A 25,221-nucleotide genomic window follows, 5' to 3' on the forward strand; every position below is an offset into this window, starting at 1 on the left:
CCAAAACAGGCCAATGTGGTGACAATGAGGGCTCTTCTCCGGGGCTGCAGGGAGGGCGTGGGGTGCCGAGGTGATCTGGAGGAGGTGACAAGAGCTTGTCATCTTGGGGGGGGGGCAGTTGAGGGGAGTGTGAGAGAGGTAGGTGGGCCCCAGTCCAAGAGAGACATATGGAACTGGGATAGGAGGTGACCCTGGCGAGGGAGGGTCAAGGTCTAGACGGTGGACAGAGGGCTTCTTGATCATGTCTCCCTCCCCGGTCCCCAGGTGGTCAGGGCAGTTTTTGTGGTGGCAGGACAGTCCAGCCGGGTTACACCAACCCATGTGGGTGGCTCAGTGGGGGTTGGGGTCTGCTGAGGCTCTATTTTAGTTTCTGTTTCGTGTCATTTTCTGAGACCCTCTCCCCTGCCATGCCCCAAAGGCCCCCAATGGGTGCTCAGGATTGGCACAAGGGTGCCTAGCAACTGGGGTGAACAGAGGTGGGGGAGGGTGGGCCATCCAGAGCCAGCCCTGCTGCCTGTGAGTGGTGGAGGTGGGGAGGTGGCGGGAGAGGGGAGGCCAGAGGCCACTAGGCTCACCTCCATGGGAGCTTGGGGGAAAGCAGAATGAGAGTGGAGGTGGTGAGGGGTGAGTGGGTGGTCTCCATGCCCACTGAAGGACAGGGGAGACAAGGATGGAACTGGGTGACCTGGAATGATCGTTTCAGAAGGATGGTGTGTGTGTCTGAGTGTAAAAGTGCACGGGGCTAAGATTACAGGTGTGTCTGTGATGGACTCCTTGGGTGATACAAACGGTTAACCTCTCAGCTACTCACTAAAAGGTTGGTGGTTTGAATCCACCCTGAAGTGCCCTGGAAGAAAGGCCTGGCAGTCTGCTTCTGAAAAATCAGCCATTGATAACCCTATGGAGCCCAGTTCTACTCCGACACACATGGGGTGGCCATAAGTCGGAATCGACTTGACAGCAACTTGTTGGGGGTGTGTGTGTGTGATGGGGAGGAATCTTGGTTGTGTCTCCATGAGTTTGATGCTGGGGGTGGGGTTCTAAAATAGCAAGCTACTGACTGAGACTGGGCTCACCTGTTGACATGTGGCGATGAGTGTACATACGTGGGGATATTGGGATTGTGCTGAAAGGCCATGGGGCTGAGTGAGGGCGACGGTGTGGAGGGATTTCTGAAAGCAGCAGGCATCTGCGAGTGACAGTGTGTGTGCCTGCACCACAATGGAGAAGAGTCTCTGTGTGGCTCAAGTGTCTTGTGAAGACAAACTCTGAAGCCCTTACTAGGTGTCTTGCTTTGTGCTGGACTCAGCCTGATGTTCTGGGCCCTTCCGTGGGGATGAAAAAATGAATCTGATATCCTCAGACCCGTCCAAGCCTAACTCACCTGCTGAGTCAAGATTCAGAGTTTAAAAAATGAAAGAACTACCAGATTAGGGGGTTAGAACAGGATTAGGGGGGTGGTGCCCCAAGGGCTTCTGTGGGCTCAGACAAGGCTCAGGGAAGGCTTTCTGGGGAGGCAGCATTTAAAGCAGGCCTTGACGGGTTGGATGTAGGTGCAAAGAAGGGTGAATTTCCAGGTTGGAGCTTAGTACTGGCCAGAATGGGGCAGGGTGTGCGCTGGGAGCCAGCAGGACAGCCTGGTGGGGTGTACACGGGAACTGCCATGAGGCAGAGGGGCTGAGGGGGCAGGGGTGGCTCTGAGGCCTGGTGGGGGGCAAAAGGAGGGAGGCTGATTCACCACCCAGCATGACAGCTGGACCACGCGCCCAGAAACAGGAGTAGAGAAGAACACTTCCTCCTGAGCTCAGGATTCTGGGGACAGGATAACCTTGGCAATGAGGCAGCGGTGATTCAGTGGTAGAATTCTTGCCTTCCATGCGGGAGACCTGGGTTTGATCTCTGGCCGATGCACCTCAAGTGAAGCCACCACCCGGCTGTCAGCGGAGGCTTGGGTTTTGCTAAAATGCTGAACTGGTTTCAGCGGAGCTTCTAGACTAAGACAGACTGGGAAGAAAAGCCTGGTGATCTACCCCTGAAAATCAGCCAATGGAAACCCTATGGTTTACAACGGTCTGATCCAAAACTGATCATGGGGATGGTGCAGGACTGGGCAGCATTTCGTCCTGTTGTGCATGGGTTGCTGTGAATCAGGGGCCAACTCGATGGCAGCTAACAGCAGCAGCAAGAACCTTGGCATCTCAAGATGAGGGTTCAGCTCCATGGCTCGAGAAACTTGAAGGGGCAGGGGGAAGACGGCCGGTGGAACAACGAGCCGGTGACTGGGCAGGGACATTCAGCATCTGGGTGGGTGGGGGAGGCCCATCTTTCAGTGACAGCAGCCTGCGGGTCAGTAACAGGACACGAGCCTTCCTCTGGCGGGTCCCTGGATGCCTGGTGTCAAGCGGAAGAGGCAGCCCTGGCCATCTTAGGGGGAAACAACTGGGGAGCCACGTCTGCTCCCCAGGCTTTGCTGCCTCGATCGTGTGGGGCTGGATGGTTTGACAGGTTCAGGCTGTAACTGAGGAAAAAGGCTGGGCCCAGGGTCCAGCCTGGGCTGTTAAATTTTGGGGAAACTGTTCAAGGTTTGTGATGATCACAAGATGGCTCTGGAGGCTGTGTTCGGGGCTAGAGGTGGCCGGGGGACTGGGTATGGGCCTCAACCCTAGTACTCACCTTTCTTCCCTGTGGATGCTTCCTGGATCTGGTGACAGTTCTAGCCTCATTTTGGGGCCTTCAATCACCCCTGACCCTAGGAAACAGCTCCAGATTAAGATATAGATAACTGCCATCGTGTCAACTCCAAATCATGGTGGCCTTGTGTACAACAGAACGAACTGTTGCCTGGTCCTGCATCGTCCTCACAGATGCTGGCGCGTTCAAGTTCATCATCATGGCTGTTGTGCCAGTCCAGCTCCCTGAGGGTCTCCCCTGCCCTCGCTGACCTCTACTTCACCAAACATGATGTCCTCTGCCAGCAATTGATCCCTCTGTATGATGTGTTCAAAGCAAGCGAGTCGGACAGTGTTCTATTGTGATCCATAAGGTTTTCACTGGCTGATTTTCAGAAGAACATTGCCAGGCCTTTCTTCCTAGTCTGTCTTAGTCTGAAAGCTCTGCTGAAACCTGTTCACCATTGGCAACCCTGCTGGTTTTTGAAATACTAGTGGCATAGCTTCTAGCATCATAGCAACACACAAGCCACCAGATGGGTGGTGGCCAGACTAAGAGGGTGCATTTTTACCTGGAGGATTAAAGGGGGGTGTCAATTCCCTTTGCTGATGAGCTCTGTGCTCTATGAAAAGGGCTCCCCTCTTCCTGGAAGACTGCCCCGTAGGCTCTGGCAGGACCACTTGGGGGTTCACACGGGCCTTTGGGCACTAAAGGGGGTACAGGGGATCATGGGAGGGAAATCCCAGACTTCCAGATGCACAAGACAGATGGTCCCAAACCCACGCTCAGAAATACTAGTGGCATGGCGTCCAGCATCATAGCAACATGCAAGTCACCACGGTATGGCAAACAGACGAGTGGTGGCCAGACTAAGAGGGTCCCCCATCCCTGTGCCCTGTGGACCTCCCACATTATCCTAAACACTGCACTCGGCCCCCGAGTGGGGCTGGGGTGGTAGGTCAGGCCCAAATTGCCCATGCTCTCACCATGCTGGTGCTAAAGTCCGTGGGGACAGAGTGGGCTTTTGTCTCCTCCCTCCCCTTCACCTCCCGCAGCCAACTGGATTGATGTTCTGTCCTTTCTGCCTCCACCTCTCCCACCTCTGTCCCCCTTCCCAATCCCCTCAGCCCCTATTCCTGCTCAGGCTTCGCCTTCTCTGGTCCAGTTTCTGCTTGTGATGGTCACTTTTATATGTCAACGTGGCTAAGCTATGATTCCCATTTGGTTTGGCCAAATACTAGACAAGTTGCTGTTCCAAAATGCAATGTAATCATCTTCTATAATGTAATCAGCCAATCAGTTGAAAGGGAAATTTCCTAAGGGTGTGGTCTGCCTTCAGAGTCTACATAAATATTTGGAACAGAACTTGCTTGCTCGCTCTAGTCTGCACTCATCCCGTCGCCTGACCTATGGATTTTGGGATGTAAGCTTGCAGTAGTCTCCAGCCTGCCTCCTAACCTACAGATTTTGGACTTGCCAGCCCCACAATCCTCAAAAATCCTCACAACTGGACCAGTAAGCAACACCATGATAAACAGAGAAAAGACTGAAGTTGTCAAGGGTTTCATTTTACTTGGATCCACAATCAACGCCCATGGAAGCAGCAGTCAAGAAATCAAACAACGCATTGCGTTAGGTAGATCTGCTGCAAAAGACCTCTTTAAAGTGTTAAAAAGCAAAGAGGTCACTGTAAGGACTTGCGCCTGACCCAAGCCATAGTGTTTTCAATCGCCTCATATGCATGTGAAAGCTGGACAATGAATAAGGAAGACTGAAGAAGAATTGACACCTTTGAATTGTGGTGTTGGTGAAGAATATTGAATATACCATGGACTGCCAGAAGAACGAACAAATCTGTCTTGGAAGAAACACACCCATGGTTTCAGGGGACATCTAGGTCAACTGGCATAACAAAGTTCATTAAGAAAATGTTCTGCATCCCACTTTGGTGAGTAGCGTCCGGGGTATTGAAAGCTTGCGAGTGGCCATCTAAGATGCATCGATTGGTCCCAGCCCAACTGGACCAAAGGAGAATGAACACCAAAGACACAAGGAAAATATCAGCCCAAGAGACAGATAAGGGCCACATAAACCAGAGACTTCATCAGCTTGAGACCAGAAGAACTAGATGATGTCCAGCTATCACCAAGGACCGTCCTGACAAGGAACACAACAGAGAGTCCCTGACAGAGCAGGAGAAAAGTGGGGTGCAGAACTCAAATTCTAGTAAAAAGACCAGACTGGTTTGATCGAGACTGGAGGGACCCCAGAAAGACATGGCCCCTGGACTGTTAGCCTAGAACTAAAACCATTCCCAAGGCCAACTCTCTTAGCTCAAGTAGATAACATGAGACTAAACGGGCAGCTCCTGCCCGGAGGCGAGATGAGAAGGCAGAGAGGGTCAGGAGCTGGTTGAATGGACACGCGAAATCTGGGCTGGAAGGGAGGAGTGTGCTGTCACAGTACAGGGAGAGCAACTAGGGTCATTTAACAATGTGTATGAGAAATTTTTGTATGAGAAACTAACTTGAATTGTAAACTTTGACTTAAGCATAAGAACAAAAAAGAAACAAATACAGCCAGAATGCTCCTTAGAAGCAAGGAACATGCTTTGGACACGTTATCAGGAGGGATTAGTCCCTGGAGAAGGATATCATGCTTGGTAAAGTAGTGGGTCAGTGAAAAAGAGGAAGACCTTCAACGAAATGGATTGACACAGTGGCTGCAACAGTGGGCTCAAGCATAACAATTATGATTATAATGATTAGAAAACAGAGAAGCAAGCAGAGAGCAGAGGGACCTCATTACCGGAAGCAGAGTGGGTTCTTTGTACCCAGGGTTCCTGTGCTGAGAAGCTTCTAAACCAGGGAAAGATTGATGACAAGGACCTTTCCCCAGAGCCGACAGAGAAAGCCTTCCCCTTGAGCTAGTGCCCTGAATTCAGACTTCTAGCCTCCTAGACTGTGAGAGAATAAATTTGTTAAAGCCATCCACTTGTGTTATCTCTGTTATATCAGCACTAGATAACTAGACAAATGTAATGTCATTACTTTCCATGATGTGATTGATATGATTAACTAATCAGCTGAGCTAATGTAAATTGTTCGGCTGGGTTTTGGAATTGCTTGGTGCCTGTTATCCTTTCTCTCCCTCCAATTTCTCTCATTGGTAATGGAAATGTCTAGCTTGTGCCTGTTCCACCATTGTACTTTGGAAGAATGTAACTTGCATTCTAGATTTCACAGATGAAGAGGAAATTTTGGATTTTGGACTTGGAGTTAAGACTTTTGCAATGATATGGGGGGTGAAATGTGTCTTACGTGTGGCAAGGACATGGAATTTTGGGGACGTCATACCACCAAGAAAGAAGAGCTAGGAGAACAGTGCATCCTCTGGACCTGGGGTCCCTATGCTGAGAAGCTCCTTGACCAGGGAAGACTGATGACAAGGGCCTTCCCCCAGAGCCAACAGAGAGAAAGCCTTCCTCTGGAGCTGGCACCCTGAATTTGGACTTCTAGCCTTCTAGACTGTGAAAGCCATCTACTTACAGTACTTCTGTTATAGCAGCGCTAGATAACTAAGACAGGGAGTTTCCTCGGGGGGTGTGGCCTACCTCCAGAAAATAAAGGATGTTCTCATAGAACTCAGTTTCTCTTTTGACCCTGCATTCTTCTCACAGCCTGACCTACTGATCTTGGGACGTAAGCCTGCAGAAGTCTCTGGCCTGCTGCCTGACCTGCAGATTTTGGATTTGCCAGCCCCCCACAATCTTGTATGCCAGCACAGAGAGAAGTAAATCTTTTTATGTACATATAAATACATATATATTTATATATGTCTCACTGGTTTTGCTCCTCTAGAGAACCCAAACTAAGCCAGTGACCTTGGTCAATGCCATTTGGGGACCGCCAGACGAGGATCCCAGCTTGATCTGCACAGGTGTGGTAGAAATGAAGGTGGATCCCAAGGCACTATTTCCATGAGCTCATTTCATCATCCCAACACCCCTAGGAGACAGGTACAATGGTTATCTTATTTCACAGATAAGCAAATGGCAGTTGGGAGAGGTTTGGTAAGCTGCCCAAGGCCACGCAGGTGATAGGTAGCAGGCAGCCTGGCTCCAGAGCTGAGGTTGCTAATTGCCGTCAAGTCAATTCTGACTCATGGCTACCCCATGTGTGCAGAGTAGAACTGCTCCATAAGGCTTTCAAGGCTGTGACCTTTCAGAAGCAGATTGCCAGGCCTATCTTCCGAGGCACCTCTAGGTGAGTCTGAACCGCTAACCTTTGGTTTAGTAGTCCAGCACTCATCCATTTACGCCACCCAGGGACTCCTCCAAAGCTGACACTCATGTGTGCGGTGCAGACCTGTGACAAGTGCTTGAGCTCAAGCAGCTGTCAGGACACCACAGCCTTCTCTGATGTGGAAACCTGTTGAGCGGTGCCCTTGTTTCCTGCAGTGGAGGGTGTGAAGGACCCCAAGGTCTTCTTGCTCTCCATGTTTAAGTTGGGCAATATGACTTCCACCTGCTGGAGGATGGTAAAAACTGGAGACCACAAGTGGCGTGTGTTCCCAGTGACTGTGCCCGTCATCTCGTGGTCCATCCTAGAGGAGGCATTACTGCGGCAGTACACTGGCTGGTGGCCACAGTGGCCTGTGGCATCAACCTGAGTCCTGTGCTGGACATAAACAGGGTGTGTCATGTGACCTGGACACACTCATGCACTGCCTGGAAGGCTACCGCAAACAGCTGCGGGCTAGACAGCTACGCCCTCGGCAAACTGGCTGAGCAGAGGCCAGCGCCAGCCCCAGATCCTGGTGGCAACACAGGGCCTGTGGACCAAGGTCACTGAGGCACTGGCGGTGGAACTGCTGGGCCAGGCCTCTGGAGCGGACTCCACCTTCACCCAGGAGCTGCTATGCCTATGCTGGGCACCTTGGCCACCTGCTGCATCTCCTTTGTCACCACCTACCAGGTGCCCCACACGTCCCTGGAGGTGGCAGCCAAGGACAACTAGAGTGTGCTGGTTCAGCCCTTCTTCACCAACACGAACCACAAGCTCCCAAGTGAATCTGAATCATGAGCCTAGGTCAGCCGGAGGTGGCAGGGAAGGGTGTGGAGGACACAAGCTGTCCCCAGGATGGCTGGGGTTGGGGGATAGGAAGGAAGAAACTCAAGCCCCAGCTCTACTGGGCTCAGCCATGTGCTTGTATGTTTCTGCCTTTGGTCTTATGCCCTCTCTGGCCACTGCTCCCACCTTCACCACTGGTGAACCCCCAAGTCAACCAGAGTTGGGGATGGGACACGGGGCATGGGAAGAGCAGGTAACTAGCTAGAGAGGACAGGAGTTTCAGCGCAGGTCGAGGCAGTGGGACAATACGATTAGAAGCATTTCCGTAAGGGGGGAGTGAATGTCACAGCTTTCGGGACCTCGAGGATTACCATAATGTTGGGATCATGGAGGGCCAGAGAGGAGGGCGCCCCCTAAGGCTCACAGTCAGGGAGGGAGTGACAGTGCCGAGGCTGCTCCAGCTCTACCTCCACTCCACAGCCCCTCTGTAGAGTCAAGCATGGATTCCCACTTCCGGCCAGACCTTCTCAGGCCTGCTGAGTACTCTTCACTGCCCCCCACTGCCTTCTGCTGTTTTTCTCGAAAGATCCAGGGATTTACACACATAGCAGAGCTGTATGGGTATGCCGAGGGCAAAGGGAAGCCAGAGAAGTGGCATTGGGGGTACTGGGTGGATGAGGCATTCAGCTGGCTAGAGAACTGATGGATTTATTGACAGCATGCAGTGGCATGATTTGAGGGTCAGGGCTAACTTGAGGTGGGTGGGGTGAACACATCAATTTGGAGAGACACTTTGGGAAACACTGAACCAAGATTATGTACTATATTGAAGGTAAAAAGAGTATTTACCTGAGAGTAGGTTCTGGATGTAAATTAAAGGTGTTGTTAGGTGCTGTTGCGTCCACTTTCAACTCATAGCGACCCCATGTGACAGAGTAGAAGAGCCCCATAGGGTCTTCTTGGCTGTAATCTCCATGGGAGCAGATCGCCAGGTCTTTCTCCCTCGGAGAGGCTGGGTGGGCTTGAACCGCCAACCTTTCAGTTAGCAGCCGAACTTAACTGTTGCACCACCAGGGTAGGGACCGCTTCTCTTTTTTTTAATTGTGCTTTAAGTGAAAGTTTACAGTTCAAGTTAGTTTCTCATACAAAAATTTATACACACATTGTTATGTGACTCTAGCTGCTGTGACAGCACACTGGGACTGTTTTTCACCAAGAGTAGACAAGGGATATAAGGGAAGGCACTATATTTAGCCAACCACAGGCACTGTCTGTAAGGGTAACGTATGGTATCTGAACAAGAGTAGAAACCGTATCAACTAGAGTAAGTACCCTGTGTCACTAAGGACATGCTCTATTTTATAACCACAAGTAGCCACTGTATTTAATGCATTTAACCAAAGCCAGGTACAGCCTTGGAGTGAGAACAAACGAGGGGGGTACTGTATTTAACTGAGGGTTGATGCTGTGTTCTCCCATCTATATCCCACCAAGATGGGAGGCTTGATGGCACCCTGGGAAACAGAACACCCCTTTCTAGGGGCTTTCAGTATTCATCTGCTCCACACAACCCTGTGACCCACAGTGGATGTGTCTCTGCAGGAAGTTCAGGCTCCAATGGGTGGCCGAGGACAACCTGCCCACAACAGCTGGTGCCAAAGGTGCCCTGCTTCCCAGGACAGCATGCTGGATAGAAAGGAATACGAATACGAGACCAGGCTTGCATGACAATATTTATGTGAACCACCAGACCTACCCCAAAAAAGAGCCCTCCAGACCCTGTCTCACGCTTTATCCCCTGGAGTCAGGGAAGACGGACCTGTAGCTGCTGCCCCTGCAGAGGGGGGTCAAGATGGAGCTTGGGCTTCCTGCTATGACCATTCAGGCCCCTCCCACTGCCTGTCCCTGTGGGGGACTCAGGAGGGCCGCCCCATTGCAGGTCGGGGCGGGATCTCAAAGTCACCACCTGAACAACCCTCCATTGAGGTGGGCCTGGCCCTGGACACCTCGTGTCTCCAGCTGAGAAAGTCGCGGTCTTCGTCCCTCAGACCCGCTGCCACTCTCCACGTGCCAGAGGGAGGACGCGTGTGTTCCCTCGCCGTCCACCGGAGACCCGGAAGGGGGTTCCCTGCATGACATTCCTCCCTCGGCCTCAGGCCAGCAGGCGGCTATACTCTGCCAGTGCAGAGGACTTTCTCACCCCATCCCAGATCCGGGCAGCATAATGGAACCTGTGAGAGGACGTCAGCAGTCAGGGTGGCCCTGGCTGGGCCCCACCCCGCCTGACACCTGCCCTGGACAGGTGAAGAAACTGAGGCCTAGCGTCTGACCTGAGGTGTGGGTCTGAGCCTCTCGGAGCCTGGTCCCCTCAACTGGGACTTAAGGGAGATGCTGGCAGTGAAGGGAGGTGGTCCTGCTTTTCTTACCTCACCCAGGGTAGACAAAGCTGAAGGTGCTGGGCTTGGGCTAAGACCTCAAGTCCCCACCCCCCAAGTCCAGAATTCCTCCCACTCTGCTCAGTGTTGGCTTGTGTGGGTGGGGGCTCCTATCTCCAGTTCCCTCCAGGGTCTTGTGATGATGAGAAACACTGAACAGCAGCTGCACAACCTTCCACCCCCGAATTCTCCTCCCCCGACTGGGCCCTGGGTAGCCCAAAGGGAGGAGCAGAGCTGGGACTGAAACTAGCGCCGCCCGCTCCCGCCCTGCGCTCCCCAGAATGGCTGCCTACTGTTGTCTGCACCCCTTGGCCCTTCTGGCCACAGCTGACTACAAGCAGACCAAGGGGAGCCAGGCCCGAGGCCCATCTAGTTATCCTTCATAGGAGTTTGAGAATAAGATGGGGCGTCCCTGGATCCATCTGCTGTGGGCTCTGGACAGAGGCAGTCACATGAAGTAGGGGCTGCGGAGGTGGTGCAGGGCTGTGCCAAGGCCAGGCGGGGAATGCCAGCAGGCAGAGAGAGAGGAAAGAGGATGAGGTCATGCAACCTGGGAGAGCTGGAAGGTGCAGCTTCTGGGGCTCCACTGGCTTGCTGGCTCCTGTCTCCTGTGAGGCTATGCTTTCTGCACCCAGAAAGGATCCTTGTAACAGACCTTCTGTAAGCTTAACTGGGCTGACTGGTCCTACTTCTAACAATCAAATGACACTTACCCACAGGTACTTCCTCCCTTTGTGGCCTTGGACAAGCCACTTCCTCTCTGAGCCTAAATTTCCCCACAAATCACTGATTAATCAAGAGGAGAAATTCAAGACTGCAGGTTGCCGGAATGGGAGAATTGCTTACAAGATGGTAGCAACTGCCAACATTTCAGAAAAGGAAACAGGCTGGAGAGGGGAAGGGCCTTATTGGGGTCACACAGATCTCTAGGAGCCCCCTTCTCTGCACCCGGGTGGACGTCTGCGTTGAACCCCTCTGCCAAGGGCTTTTACCAGTTCTTCTCAGTGAGGATCGTGTGCGACAGCTGTGGCCGGGCCATGGACATCACCTGGCTCCGGAGCTTGCTCACCAAAGACTGGAAACTGGGGTGGCCACGGTACCCAGGCAGAAGGGAGAAGAGTGGGCTGGAGCCAGGTCCTGGAAGGTTTCGGGGGAGAGTAAGGGGGGGTAACCTGCCAGGCAGGGCCCTCCTTCCAGTCAACCAGTGTCCTGGACTTCATGGAGCACTCGGAGGTAAGGCCTGGCCCAGCTCCTCCTGTGCCTGCACGACTCTGCAAAAGGTTCCTAGGAAAGGGTTCAAGTGTCTTGGGGACACCCTCCTCTTAGACCAGGGTGGCCCATGTCACTCCCAGGTCAGTACAGGTCCACGTCACCCCCAGACCAAAGCCATCCCAGTCTCCTCTCAGACCAGAGTGGGTCCATGTCTCCCTCCGACCAGGGTGGGGGCCCGTGTCTCCCCAGACCAGGGAAGGACCTGTCTCTACGGACCAGATGCCCCTGAGGGGTGACTGCACCTGCCCTTGGCGGGTTTTCACTCTCTGCTTCGCTGTCCATGAAAGGCACAAGGAACAAGTTGACCTCAGAGTCCAGGAAGTCAGGAGGGAGCCCCGGGAAGACGTTGCACTGTAACATGGACAGAGTACCTGGAGGAGAGACCGCGTCAGCTTGCCAGTACTGTGTTGTGGGGAGGGGGCGATGGTTGCATTGGGGTCAGGAAGCTCGTCTGCGGTCTGTGCCATGGGCTGGGTCAGGAGCTAGGAGGCTGCTGGCCAGGGTGAGGGTGGGGGTTTGGGCACCCTCACCCTTGTAGCGCAGATGGGAGTGGGCCATGAGCTGGTCGATCATCAGGTGCATGTGCCGCAGCTTTCGGGGACAGAAGTCCTCTCGTCGAGCTTTGTTCTGCAGGAAGACTGAGGGCGGGAAGGGAGATGGGGCCCTGGTGAGGCAGATGGGGCGAGGCCTTGTGGACTCCCATCTCACCCCAAGGATCTGCCCTTACCCCTCAGTTCAGATCACTGGGTAAACGTTGATGTAACTTCCCACTTAGCACCAGGCCCTGTGCAGGGCAATGCTGGGGACAGATCTGGCTTCTGCCCTCAAGGAGCCCCCAGCCTCATGGAAGAGAGGTGAGGAAGATGGCTCCACGGTCAGGCGTATGACAGAAGAGGCACACGGGGCTTAGCGAGGCCAGAGTCTGGGGTGGGGTGGGGTGGGGTGGGGTGGGGTGGGGTCATAAGTGCGGGAGAACTTTGGAAAAGACAAGTGTGTTAGTACAGCCGAGAAAGGACATGAGGAACCGCATGTGCAAAGGCTAGAGGAGGGAGAATGGGGCGGACGGGGCCCCTGGAGTCACTAAACACTCATTTCCTGAGCCCATGCTGGGAAATGCCAGTGACCCCAAAAGATTGCCAGTCTAATCACAGAGCCAGACCCAGACTCGGGTGGCCAGACCTTGAGGGCCAGGGCTGGGCTGAGGGAGTGGGAGCCTGAGAGGAAGTAGCACCTAATCCGTTTTGACTTCCCTCCTCACAACTCTCAGAAGGGGACACCTCCCAGCTTCCCACCCTCCTCTTCCTCCCCATCTCCCCGGAGTGCTCCTTGCTTCTCCCCCCTCCCCTTCCTTCTTGCTCCCACCTGCCCAGCCAGCCCCCCAAAAGCCTCTCACCCAGGTGGGGGTAGTACTCGGTGTCTTCATCAGAGCCTGATGAACTGCTGGGCTCGTGGCTGGGGGATGGGGTGGAGGGCTTCACCATCTCTGCTGTCTGCAGGAACCTTGGGGTTTTGGGGGGAGACCTTGTCACTCCTGCACTGGCACCCCATGTCCCACTGTGTGGGGATGGTGCTCCCTTTGAGGATCTGATGAAAGCTACAGCCATGCTCAGGAAAATGAGACCACTCTCTCAGACACCAGTACATGGGCCCATGTCAACTGCATGCATTTTTTATGTGTTTACACTATTTTAAAATAATAATAGACCAAAACCGAACCCATTCCCACTGAGTCGATTCTGACTCATAGTGACCCTACAGCACAGAGCAGAACTGCCCCACAGAGTTTCCAAGTCTGTCATCTTTACAGAAGCAGACTGCCACGTCTTTCTCCCACGGAGCACCTGGTGGGTCCGAACTGCCGACCTTTCAGTTAGCAGCCAAGTGCTTAACCAACGCGCCACCAAACCCAACCCACTGCCGTCGAGTCAATTCCGACACATAGTGATCCTAATAGGACAGATTAGAACTGCCCCATAGGGTTTCCAAGAAGCAGCTGGGGGATTCGAACTGCGGACCTTTTGGTTAACAGCCCAGCCTTCAACCACTGCGCCACCAGGGCTCCCGTGCACCACCAGGACACCTTAAAATAATAATGATAAAAAAACCCAAAACCAAACCCATTGCCATCGAGTCAATCCCGACTAACAGCGACCCTGTAGGACAGAGGAGAACTGCGCCATAGGGTTTCCAAGGAGCGGCTGGTGGATTTAAACCACTGACCTTTTGGTTAGCAGCTACAGCTGTCAACCACTGTACACCAGGGCTCCAAAACAACAATAACAGATTCCTTGAATATATAAGAGCAAATAAACTTGTCATTTAAGGTAAGGAATAAGGGCATCTGATAAAAACTGTGGGTACTGTCCCCACACAAGACACCCTGGAACACACAAACCCATCATCCACACTATCCAGGGCTCACCGCCTTTGAGAAGCCCATCTGTAGACTCTGGCCTTATACACAAAGCTCTGCCCCATGCCAGCCCCTGAGCCAACATCCTCCCAAGACCATAAACTCCTCTTGGGCAGTATCCTTCTGTATCCCCCATGCCCAGAACAGTGCCCGGCATACACAGATGGTCCAAACGTCTGCCGAATGAATGAATCCCAGTGGCCGATGGTGGTGGGAGGGGTGTGTCACAATTAAGTCACTCAGATCTGGCCGCAACAGCTGGCTACTCCAGCAAGTCTCTACTGCTGCCAGTCAGACCCACAGCTCACCCCCGCCCCCAGGCTTACTAATAAAACCAGTGAGCCTCCATCTATCGAGTGCTTACTATAGCCGGATACTCTGCTGAATGCTTTAAAGTCTGTAACTCACTTAACCCGCCCAAAATAGTCCTGCTGTTGAGGAAATGAGAAAAGGGAAGACACACGCCCGATAAGGGCTGGGATTCAGACCCAGGGCTGCCTGACTTTGGAGCCATCTGCTTCCTCAATCCTGGCTCTTCCCTCCCTGTGAGCCCCGGTTCTTTCCTTCTGCCTGTGCCCTGTGCCCAAAGCTGCTGGCCTCCCCAATAGCTGTCTACTGGGACCTGAGGCCAAGGGGAATCACTGTGGCCTGAGGTTCTGAGCCAGTCTTGTAGTGGGGGCACTCCTGGAGCCTCTGGCTACTTCAGGCAGACACCCTGCCAAGCCCTGACTCCCTCTCCTTCCCTGCCTGCCAGAGGACCAAGGGGAGGACACACATGCCCGGAGGAGATGGCCAGGACTCCAACGACCACACCAGCCATTCAACAAGTGTCCCAGGCACTGTGTGAGGCACTGGGGACCCTGCCCTCCTGAGGCTTCCATTCTAGTGAGGGAGAGAGATCATAAACAGACCTGTCAGGGGCTGATAAGGGTAATGAAGGAAAGTACAGCAGAGTAAGAGGTGAGAGGAAAGGGGGGGGATATGGAAGACGGTCAGGGAAGGTCTGAGGGTGGCTTGAAGGACACGAGGGAGGGCATCTGAGAAGACGTGTGGGAAGTGTTTCCAGCTGAGCGGTGAGGGGAGCAGAGGCCCTGGGCTGGGTGAGGAGCAGCCCCGAGGCCAGTGCGGTTGCAAGGAGAAAGCGAGGGAGGAGTGGGAGACAGTGTCAGAGAGGTGACCAAGAACTGATCGCAAGGACCATGTAAGCCGTGCACGGAAGGACTTTGGATTGTGTCCTAAGCAATGTGCAAAATCAGCAGAGGGTTGTATGCCTTTGTGTGTGTGTAGGGGGGCTGCTCTGGCTTACATTTTAAAAGGGTCCCTCTGGCTGCTGTGTGGAACTTGTGAGACCTTGGGCCAATGGCTCCAAGTCCCTGGCGCTCTGTCTCCTGTCTCACCAACCCCCCTTGCCCCACACATCCCCACCAGTTCCTCACCTGTACAGACTGAGGTCCGTGAACCAGTCCTGGACGACAATCACCACGTGGCACACGGTGAAAAGAAAGGCAGCGATCTGCAGTGACTGAGGGTGGGCAGGAAGTGACAACAGAGTTGGGGGGCCCCTTTCCAGAACTGGGTTCCCTGATTCTAAGACTCAGCTGAGGGAGCAGCAGGGCACGGGCTGCAGAGCCTTTGCGCAGCCACTGTGTGCCCAGCACTGTGCTAAGCACTTTCCACAAGGGCTGTCCTGAAATCCTGCAAGGCAGGAATCACCAGTCCATTCTACACAGGTGGTATGGAGGCTTGAAGAGGGCGCGGGTGGGAGTGACTCTCCTGCGGGGCAGAGCCAGGGGGGGAACCAGCTGACTCTCCATGCCTCCTCATCCTACAGCCCTTGGGGCACCCGGGCTATTCTGAAGCAGAGACCAGGTCAGCCCTATCTAGCTCACCATCACAGATCTCCTGGGGCAGGCAGGGGGGATCTCACCTGCATCTCAACATAGGTGTGGGGAAGGTTGTACTCTGGAGGCAGTTTGCGGTCGTTATTGATGAGATGGTCCAAGATGGAGGGGCTCAGGATGGGCTGTGCAAGCAACAGAAGAGGGTGTCAGGGAAGGCGCTGGGGGATGGGACCCTAGGGGTCACAGCTACCCAAGTTCCACATGTTGAAGGCAAGTACACTGCCACTCTCAGAACAAAATAAGGCCAGAAACACAAGCGGGAAGCTTCTGATTAGCAGTGCTAGCCAGCAAGACTCTGTGAGGCTCAAGAGAAAAGTTTCAGAGCAGATACTTTCCCCAACTCCTGCATGCAGTCAGCGCTGCTCTCCAGCTCCTCCTGCCCCAAAAGGAGAAATTGCTTCCTGCTAATAAATGTAATAACACTAATGTGAATGAGTCATGCCCTTAAAGACCCTTTGTGTTGTTAGCTGTTTGAAATGCTTTCAAAACTTTGCTAACTACTTGGGTCAAAAAACAATCGTTCGTGTGAAAATTGGTGAGGTTTTAAAAATCGCACCAGTGTATGGAAAACGATCGGTGGTGAGCTCACCAAACTTTTCTTAAAGGAGTCCTGAATTTAAAGACTCAAAAACCCAAACCCATTGCCACTGAGTTGATTCCGACTCACAGTGACCCTATAGGACAGAGTAGAGCTACCCCATAGTTTCCAAGGAGAGGCTGGTGAATTCGACCTGCTGATCTTTTGGTTAACAGCCGACCTCTTAACCACTGGGCCACCAAGGCTCCGAATTTAAAAACTATAAGACATAAATTAGCTTGAAAGTCTGTTGACTTCTTACTGCATGACACTTCTTTTAGAGGAGTCTTCTTTTAGACCGCTCACTCTAAAACACCAAACACAGTGCAATTCTATTCTGGCTTGTTAACTTCTGTTCTCCCCCAATGGGCCCCTGACCCAGCTCACAGCATGTTCAATCTGGCTCGAGGTCCTGGTGGCCCCTGCACATGGCCTGGCACACAGGCCAGGTGCCACATGTGTAGAATGTTTTTCACTCTCGTGTCATCAATGCCCACAGTGATCAGAACTCCTCTGTTCCACCAATACTGACTGAGCACTGACTATGGGCCAGGCCCGTGCCCTTGGCCAACAGCCAGGGCTCCTCACCTAAAGTGCTCCAGGCAGCTGGAAAGGGAGCCGTGCACAGCACTGAGACTGGTGGATGACTTGTTGTCACGGAGGGTACACAGGCCAACAGTGGGCACTCAGAGGAGGGGAAGGCTGCCAGGAGTAGGCAGCGACCCAGCAGTGTCTTCAGGGAGGAAAAGGCATTAAACCTGTTGCCACTGAGTTGATTCCAACTCATAGCAACCCTGTATGACAGAGAACTGCCCCACAGGGCTTCCAAGGCTGTAATCTTTACAGAAGCAGATCACCAGGTCTTCCGCCTGTGCAGTGGCTGATGGGTTTGAACGGCCAACCTTTCAGTTAGCAGTCTAGTGCTTAACCATTGCACCACCAGGGCTCCTTAAAACCCGCTGCTGTCAAATCAATACCGACTCATAGCAACCCTATAGGACACAGTAAACTGCCCTTTAGCATTTCAAAGGCTGTAATCTTTATGGGAGAAGATCACCAGGTCTTTTCTCCCGCTAGTGGGTCCGAATCACCAACCTTTCAGTTAGCAGCGGAGCGCTTAACCACTGCACTACCAGGGCTCCTTGGAGAAGACATTATATGGGCAAAAAAGCAAGGAGAGAGAGCGTGTTCTAATAATAATGGTACTAACAGCTAAGAGTATTATCCCTGGTGGCGCAATGGTTAAGAGCTATGGCTGCTGACCAAAAAGCCAGCAGTTCAAATCCACCCACTGCTCCCTGGAAACCCTACAGGGCAGTTCTACTCTGTCCTATAGGGTTGCTATGAGTCTGAATCGACTTGATGGTAATGAGTTTGGAGCTCTAGTGGAGTACTGGTTAAGAGCTTGGCTGCTAACCAAAACGTTGGCAGTTCGAATCCACCAGCTGCTCCCTGGAAACCCTACGGGGCAGTTCTACTCTGTCCTATAGGGTCACTATGAGTCAAAATCGACTTGACGGCAATGGGTTTGGTTTTTTTTTGATGTGCTGGGTGCTGCTGAAAGGACTTCCCTTGAATTAACTCATTGAAACATCACAAAAACCCTATGAAGTGGGCAATATTGTTTTCCCCATTTTACAGAAGAGAAAATTAAGGAGTGGAAATGTTAAATAACTTGGTCAAGGTCACACGGCTCGTAGGTGGCTCCAGGTGCAGGGCACAGGATGTGGAAGGCCCAGGGGGAGAGACCGTGGCGAGGACTCGTGGTGCACTTGCGGTGGTGGGGCCAGCGAACATGCCACAGAGGGTGAGGCTAGAAATGTCTGAAGGAGTCAAGGCCTCACAAGCTCTGAATGCCAGGATGAGAAACACAGACTCTGCCTGCGAGCAGTGGCAAAGCTGAGGAAAGCTGCCTGTCAACAAACACATGGTCGGTCAGCTCCAGCAGTAGTCTGACGAGCCTGAGGGCTAAGCGCGTCTGGTCCTGCGCCAAGACTGCCTGAACTGTTTTACTGATTCCTCACAACTATCCTCTGAGGTTGAGTACAACTATCATACTCACTTACAGATGAAGAAACTCAGGTCTAGAGGGGTTAAAACTTATACAAAGCTATCCAGCTAGTAAGATCTAAAGGCAGGACCTAAAATACAGACAGCCTAGCCCCAGGGCCCAGACTTTTAACCACTGTACCGGAAGATTCTTTAGGCTACCACGTAGAAGCTGGATGAGAGGGAGACAAATCTTGACAAGAGGATACTGAGGGCTAGGAAGAGATTGCCCAAGGGCACCCGGCATGTCTGTGGCTTGACTGGAACCACATGGAACCCAAGCAGGGTTCTGGCTTGAAAGCATTCAGAGATGGGGGTGGATGAGCCGTGCAGCAGGACGGGGCAGGTGAGGGCTGGCACCTGCGTGTCCAGGAAAACGATCCGCTCTTGCGTAATGAAGAAGTCGATGCCACTGGTCTGGTTGCCCCCTCGTTCCTTCATTTCAGCGCTCTGGGCCCGGAAAACATATGCCCTGAGGAGAGGAGGGAGTGGGGGTACATGAGAGGTCTGGTTCTAGGCCTCTGACATCTCCAGAGTGTGACCTTGCAAAACGATTATGTGAGGCTGGGTTCCCTGCCTGCCCACAAAGCCTTCCATCCAAGGCCCCTGCTGTCTGAGGGGGGCATGTTTTATACCATATGACTTCACTCCTACTTATCAGCAGATTCGTTAGTTTACTTAACAAGATCAGCAGACAGAGGAGTTTAAGAGTAAGGACTCACAGACTGCTAGGGCTCAAATTCCAGCCCTGCCTCTTCCTGGTTGCATAGCACTGGGCAAGTTCCTTAACGTCTTTCTCCTCAGTTTCCTCATCTGTAAAATGAGGGTAACAACGGCACCAAGCCTCTAGGGTTACTGGGAGGTTAATACATGTAAAACCCTTAGAAAAGTGCCTGACAGATGGTATATTATTGTTAACTATCAGTTACCAAGTGCACCTGCTCTATGCCAGGCACTGGGGATGCAGCACTGAACACCCCACGGTTAGAGGTAGTCTGGTGTCTTGGTTCCCAGCTCTTCCCCATCAGCAGTCACCCTCATTTCTACCCACGCTGGGTGCTGGGGACATACGGGCAAAGCCGGCAGAGCTAGGCCTTGCTCTAAACCACTGAGCTCAACTTGGTCACTCCATGACTGCGACAAATGGATTTTTACTTAACAATCGGGACAAACCTGACTATACGTCTTTCAATGTGTAAAATCAGGATAAGAGTACCTACCTCTCAAAGGGAAATTCCTACCTCTCTGAGATGCTTTTTTGTTGTCTGACAGAAAGCAGGTAGCCTTCCACTTAACAAACGCGGAGGTACTGAAGACCTCCTAAGTGCCAGATACCAAGGACATAGCAGTGAAATGGACAGTCTCTGCTCCCAAGGAGCTTCTGGTCTAGCTTACAAATACATGTACATCAGTAACTGTGGGTGTTAGAAGGAGAGGTAAGTACTGCGTCAAGTGGGGATGACTTAGTGGGTGGAGCTGGGGAGGGCTCCCCTGAAGAGGGGAATAACAATGCCACAGATGAAAGACAGGGTTAATTAGGCAAGCGGGAGCATGTGCGAGGACAGAGACAGAGGAAGAATATTCCAGGCAGAGGACAGGTGAATTGTACAAGGAATGAAAGACCAGCACGTTTAGAGCAGAGAGTGAGAGGGGCAGGGAGCAAGAAGAGGCCACACAGGCCCTTGCGAGGCATGGTAAGGAGCTGGGCTTTGGCCTTTGAGCCTGGAGAAGCCACTGGAGAGATTTAAGCAGAGGAGTGATCAGATCGGATTTTGGTTTTCAAAAGCTCCCCCTTACAGCAATGTGGCGAGGACTGCAGGGCAGAAAGAGTGGGTAATGGCCTACAAGGCCCAGTACCACTGGGCCTCTTTCTGCCTCTCTGACCTCATCTTCTATGACTCCCTTGCTCACGCTATTCCAGCTCATCAGCCCCCAAGCTAGCCGCACACACGCCAGGCAAGCTCCTGCCAATCCCTGGACTGGAATGCTTACCTCCTTCAAAGTCTGCTTTTCCTCAAATGTCCCCCTTAGCAAGGCCTTCCCTCGCCATCGTTCTGAAAATTGTAGCCCAGTCCCACAACTGCCTCCCTTGTTTTGTTACTTTTTTTTGACATGCCAAACGCATTTATTTATTTTGTTTACTCTGTCTTCCCATTTAAAATGCAATCCCCGTGAGGACAAAGACTTTTGTCACTTTTATTGACTGTTGTAACCCCAGCACCTAGAACAGTGCCTGGCACACAGTAGGCCCTCAGTAAGTACTTGCTGAATTGAACTAAAGCAGGGAGACCAGTCAGGAGGCACTTGGCATCTGCCAGGGAGATGCTAGTGGCTTGGACCAGGGAGGTGGGAGTGGAGCAGGTGAGAAGCAGATGAATTATAAACTGGGAGGTAAAACCAATAGGACTTGACGACAAGTGTTGGCACCAAAGGCCACCATACCAGAGGCTGATGTGGCTCAAAAAAACCAGCTGGCCAACAGGATGCTTTCTTAGGAATCTGAACCCAGAATCAGAGGTAAATTTTGCTAGCTGTGGGTGGAAGGTGAAATGGAAAGAATGAATATTGTTGCCAAGTGGAGCTACACTGAGCTAAAGCCGTGAGTGATCACTGCAGAGAGGGGAAGAGACCTAAGAGAAAGGCAGACAGTCCACCAAAGGTGGAGGAACCTCAGAGCCCGGTTCTGGTGGAGGGACGAGCTCACAACAGTGGCTCCTAACCTTTTCTAGGTCTCCCTCAGCCCCCTCGGAGGTCCGTGAGAATGACTGCAGATGTGGGCTAAATCCTGCACATACTGTTAGGGGGTTCATGGTCCCCCAGTGCTCATCCATGGAATCCAGGCTAATACCACCTACTTTATCAAAGAAATAAACCCCTATTTTTTGGACATAAATGATTTGTCTCTGTTCCTTACAACACCAAGTGACTACTACCCCTTCTCATCCCCCATTTTGACTCTCCCTTAGACTGCTTATCTCCCCTGCTCCCTAATCCCTGCCTTTTTCCTTCTTTGTCCCCAGTTTTAGGTCCTCTCTTTTAAGCTCTAATCTCCTCAAAATCCTTTATTCACAGTGGCTTCCACCCTTTACCTTCACAGTCACACCACAAGAATGTTGTTCAGGCCAGGGAATCCTCCTGAACAATCCTCCCTGGTCAGAGAGGTAAAGTCATTCTCCCAAAGTGACACAGCAGGGACTGGTCTAGAACCCAGCTCCCTGCATTCAGCTCTCTGTCCCTACCCTCTCTCCCAGGCCATATCAGCCACCATCCTTTGAGCCTTTGCTTTGTGCCAGGTGTTTGTTAACTTTTCGCCCGTCTGATTTTACTTCATCCTCCCAAAACCCACTTTTAGGTAAGGAAGTGAGATATCGGAAGGTCAACTGATCTGCCGAAGGTCAACCAGCTGGTGAGCAGCAGGTCCAAGACTAAGGTGGACCTCAATCCAAAGCCTTAATGACTACATCATCCTGCTTCCTGGCTGGGCTCTGTGTCATTTCCTGGGTAAGGGAGGAAGGAACAGGATGGGAGCTACACAGATTTAGTCCAATCCATACTCATCATGTGATAAAGACGTTGAGGCCCACGGAGAGAAAGCAACTTCCCAACGTCCCTCAGTAAAACCACTGCAACCCCAAGGCCCACCCTCCCCCTGCCCCAGGTGGGGGTAACCGCCTCCCTCTTGGCCTTCCACAAACATCTGATGTGCCCCTCACCTCTGGTCCTCTTCTGGGGTGTTGGCTGACAACAGTGACATGACCATGGACTTGCCCGTCCCCTGGAGGCCCAGGACACCAACCACCAACACATCAGTCTGATCCAACAGGTACTGTGGAAAGATGTGGGGATGTGACTCTATCAAATATGTCAGCTGCTGGGGCTGGAGGGATCTTTGTGGCTCACCCACCTGAAGAAAAAATTTGACAGCCTTGGTCCCCTCAACTGGACAAGGAGCCTGTGTGTGTAAGTGGTGGTAACAGGCGTGTGTAGAATGTTCCTGGCACAGAGAACTGCAACTGTGAGGGTTCTGAAGCAGGAAAGAGCCTGGTGTGGTCAAGGAGCCGACAGGACTTCAGTGTGGTTGTAACACAGTGGGAAAAAGAAAAGCTTGGACTTGGGAAGAGAAGGTGAGAAGCATAGGGGTAGAAGGGCAGGTCAGAGAAGACTGGACCCAGTGACTGAGGGCTGGGAGGCATCTTGGCTTGAGGCAGGTTGGGAAAACATGGGAAAGTATGAGGAAAAGAGTGGAGTGCTGGAAGGGGAGATCAGTGTGTCCTGGCTCTTGTCTGTAGGATTTGGAGCTCTTCTGGAAATTCCTGACTTTCACCTCTGAGCCACTAGCTCTGCTAATGTTCACCACCAGAGGGCAAGCAAGACTCCCCAGAAAGACACAGCTATGTCTTCAACTGTGTCTGACCCTTTAGAATCACGTGGAGAGCTTCAAAAAAAAGCAAATTCTGGGTCCAACCCTAGATACATTAAATCAGAATATCTACGACTGTGCTGTTCATTATGGTTGCCATACTTGACAGTACAAACATAGAATATTTTCATCATTGTAGAAAAGTTCTGCAGGACAGTGCTGAAGGGTACAGCCTGGGCACTGACCTTTTTTTAAAAAAGCTCCCTAGTTGCTGTCAATGTGAGAGTGGACATAGAGAGGTGACAGGGCCAGGTAACAAGTGGACTTGCAGGTGGTCCTGAGTCCAGGCTACTGGGGAGGGTGCTGAGTTGAGCAGGGGTGTGACATGAGAGCAGAGGAGGGAAAATGAAGGCTGGGACGGGAAGCAGGTGCAAAGGTCCAGGAATGTGAAGTCTGAACTAGAGTGAGAGCCTCTGGGAGGGAGGTGGGGGAACATCTGGGGGAAGGGGAGGAGAACTGGAGCCCAGTGCAGGAGGCCCCCTGTGTGGGACGGTGCAGGACAACCCAGGGCACATGGGGTGGCAGTGGGAACACTTCTTTAACAATCAGCATCAAAGTATTTCAGTATTTTTAACAACCAGCACAGCTGAGCTGGTGCAAGCCACTGAAGTTCAGCCCTGGTTAGGTGAGAACTTTCTGATTCCACCCCCTCTCACTGCTGCCATTCCCTGAAAGCTGTCCAGGCTGGAGCTGTCTACTGAGAGGCTGGAGTTGAGCGCTGAGGGGCTGAAGGTGCGGGACCTGGGGAAGCTCAGCAGGGAGGCACCCCCGGTACCTCAATGGCACTGTCGCACCAATTCATCTGGTCATCCACCAACTTGATACTGTGCTTCATGCGCTCTGGGGGCAACAGTTTGGCCTGGCCCACGACAGCTGGAGACAGGAGAAAGCAGGAGACAGAGGTCACAGTAAGGGTCAGAGTGTATGCGTGAGGGAGTGCCAGCTCCCACCCGTTCGTGCCCGGCCCCACTCACGGTCCATGGCCGCTGGCGCGGCAGTGCCCATGCCCCGGTTCTGGATCTGGTACACAGGCTGTGTGGGTCTCTGGCCCTCCTTCTCTCCCTTGGCTGGTGCAGGGGCTGCAGGGGGTGGCGGGGCAGTGCCCTCGGGAGTAGAGGCGCCTGTCCCGGCCGCAGGCCCCTTCCCTTCCTCTCGTGGCTTCATGAGGACAATAGGCTTCTCCAGAGGGGCTGGGGCAGATGGGGCAGCAGGAGCTGGAGTTGGTGGTGGCAGCTGCTTCGACTATGGCGGCGAGTAGTTTCCAGTCAATGGGGGAGCTCCCTGCCCTAATCCCTCCCTGCCTCCCTCCTTCTGAAGGGTCTTCCCTGCTCACCCGCTCTGCTGGAGGTTTTGAGAGGATGATGGGGGTTTTCTGCATGACTGAAGCGCCTGTCTCTTCACTGCCATCCTGTGGTGAGGGAGGGTAGTTACTCAAAAATGACTCCCTGGACTCTCCTGGGCACTTGCACGTGCCAGCACTATTCTAAATGCCTTCACGTATTAACGCCTTCAACTCTACCAACAATCCTATGAGGTAGGTACTATTATTACCCCCATTTTCCATATGAGGAAATTGAGGCCCAGAGAGGTTAGGTGGCTTTCCCAAAATCACACAACCAGTAAGTGGTGGAGCCAGGATTTGAACCCAGGCAGTCTGGCTCTGGAACTATGCTCTCCACCACTCCACTGAGCTGCCTCCATGACACAAGCCCACATGGAAGGAGCTAGAGGTCTGAAGCTAGACACGCCTGGGTTCAAGCCTCTTGTTGGCTGCGTGAACTTGGATAAGGAATCACCTTCATTTAAGTCTCAGTTTCCTCATCTGGCAAATGGCGATAGGAATTTCCTGACAGGGCTATTTTTTTTTAAATTGTACTTTAGGTGAAGGTTTACAGAACAAATAGTTTCTCGTTACAGTCAGTACGCATACCGTTTTATGACGCTGGTTAACAAACCCACAACATGTCAACACTCTCCCTTCTCGAACTTGGAGGACCTTTTCTTTTTCTTTTTTGGTGAAAATATACACAGCCAAAGATACACCATTTCAAAAATTTCTACATGTACAATTCAGTGATACCGATTACATTCTTCCAGTTGTGCTGCTATTCTCACTATCCTTTTCCAAATTATTCCATCACCATTATCTTCAACTCACTGCTCCCTCGGCTTCCCATCAAACCTTTTGAGTTACTGTTGTCAATTTGATCTCACATAGATAATTCTTTTTTTTTTTTGTACTTTAGATGAAGGTTTACAGAATAGTTTCTCATTAAACAGTTAGTACGCATATTGCCCTATGACAATGGGTAACAACCCCGCAACATGTCAACACTGCCCCTTCTCAACCTTGGTTTCCCTATCACCAGCTTTCCTGTCCCCTCCTGCCTTCTAGTCCTTGTCCCTGGACTG

At 52.4% G+C, this 25,221-nt stretch overlaps 1 protein-coding gene across 1 annotated transcript in view; it reads right to left on the reverse strand.

The window, feature by feature from the left end:
* Nucleotides 1–9,462: 9,462 nt before the first annotated feature.
* Nucleotides 9,463–25,221, reverse strand: part of SMG9 (SMG9 nonsense mediated mRNA decay factor) — an 18,393-nt gene continuing 2,634 nt past the window's right edge. The window contains exons 2-13 of the mRNA XM_004388777.2: nucleotides 24,143–24,217; nucleotides 23,784–24,051; nucleotides 23,585–23,682; nucleotides 22,103–22,215; nucleotides 18,750–18,861; nucleotides 15,790–15,885; nucleotides 15,299–15,384; nucleotides 12,843–12,949; nucleotides 11,980–12,087; nucleotides 11,692–11,820; nucleotides 11,170–11,314; nucleotides 9,463–9,973 (exon numbers count right to left, since the gene is read on the reverse strand). Coding sequence (XP_004388834.1) covers nucleotides 9,895–9,973; nucleotides 11,170–11,314; nucleotides 11,692–11,820; nucleotides 11,980–12,087; nucleotides 12,843–12,949; nucleotides 15,299–15,384; nucleotides 15,790–15,885; nucleotides 18,750–18,861; nucleotides 22,103–22,215; nucleotides 23,585–23,682; nucleotides 23,784–24,051; nucleotides 24,143–24,217 — 1,416 coding nt within the window. The 3' untranslated portion in view covers nucleotides 9,463–9,894. The remainder of the gene's footprint in view (nucleotides 9,974–11,169; nucleotides 11,315–11,691; nucleotides 11,821–11,979; nucleotides 12,088–12,842; nucleotides 12,950–15,298; nucleotides 15,385–15,789; nucleotides 15,886–18,749; nucleotides 18,862–22,102; nucleotides 22,216–23,584; nucleotides 23,683–23,783; nucleotides 24,052–24,142; nucleotides 24,218–25,221) is intronic.

The sequence above is a fragment of the Trichechus manatus genome, unplaced genomic scaffold, assembly GCF_000243295.1.
Source record: "Trichechus manatus latirostris isolate Lorelei unplaced genomic scaffold, TriManLat1.0 scaffold00216, whole genome shotgun sequence".
Taxonomy (NCBI): domain Eukaryota; kingdom Metazoa; phylum Chordata; class Mammalia; order Sirenia; family Trichechidae; genus Trichechus; species Trichechus manatus.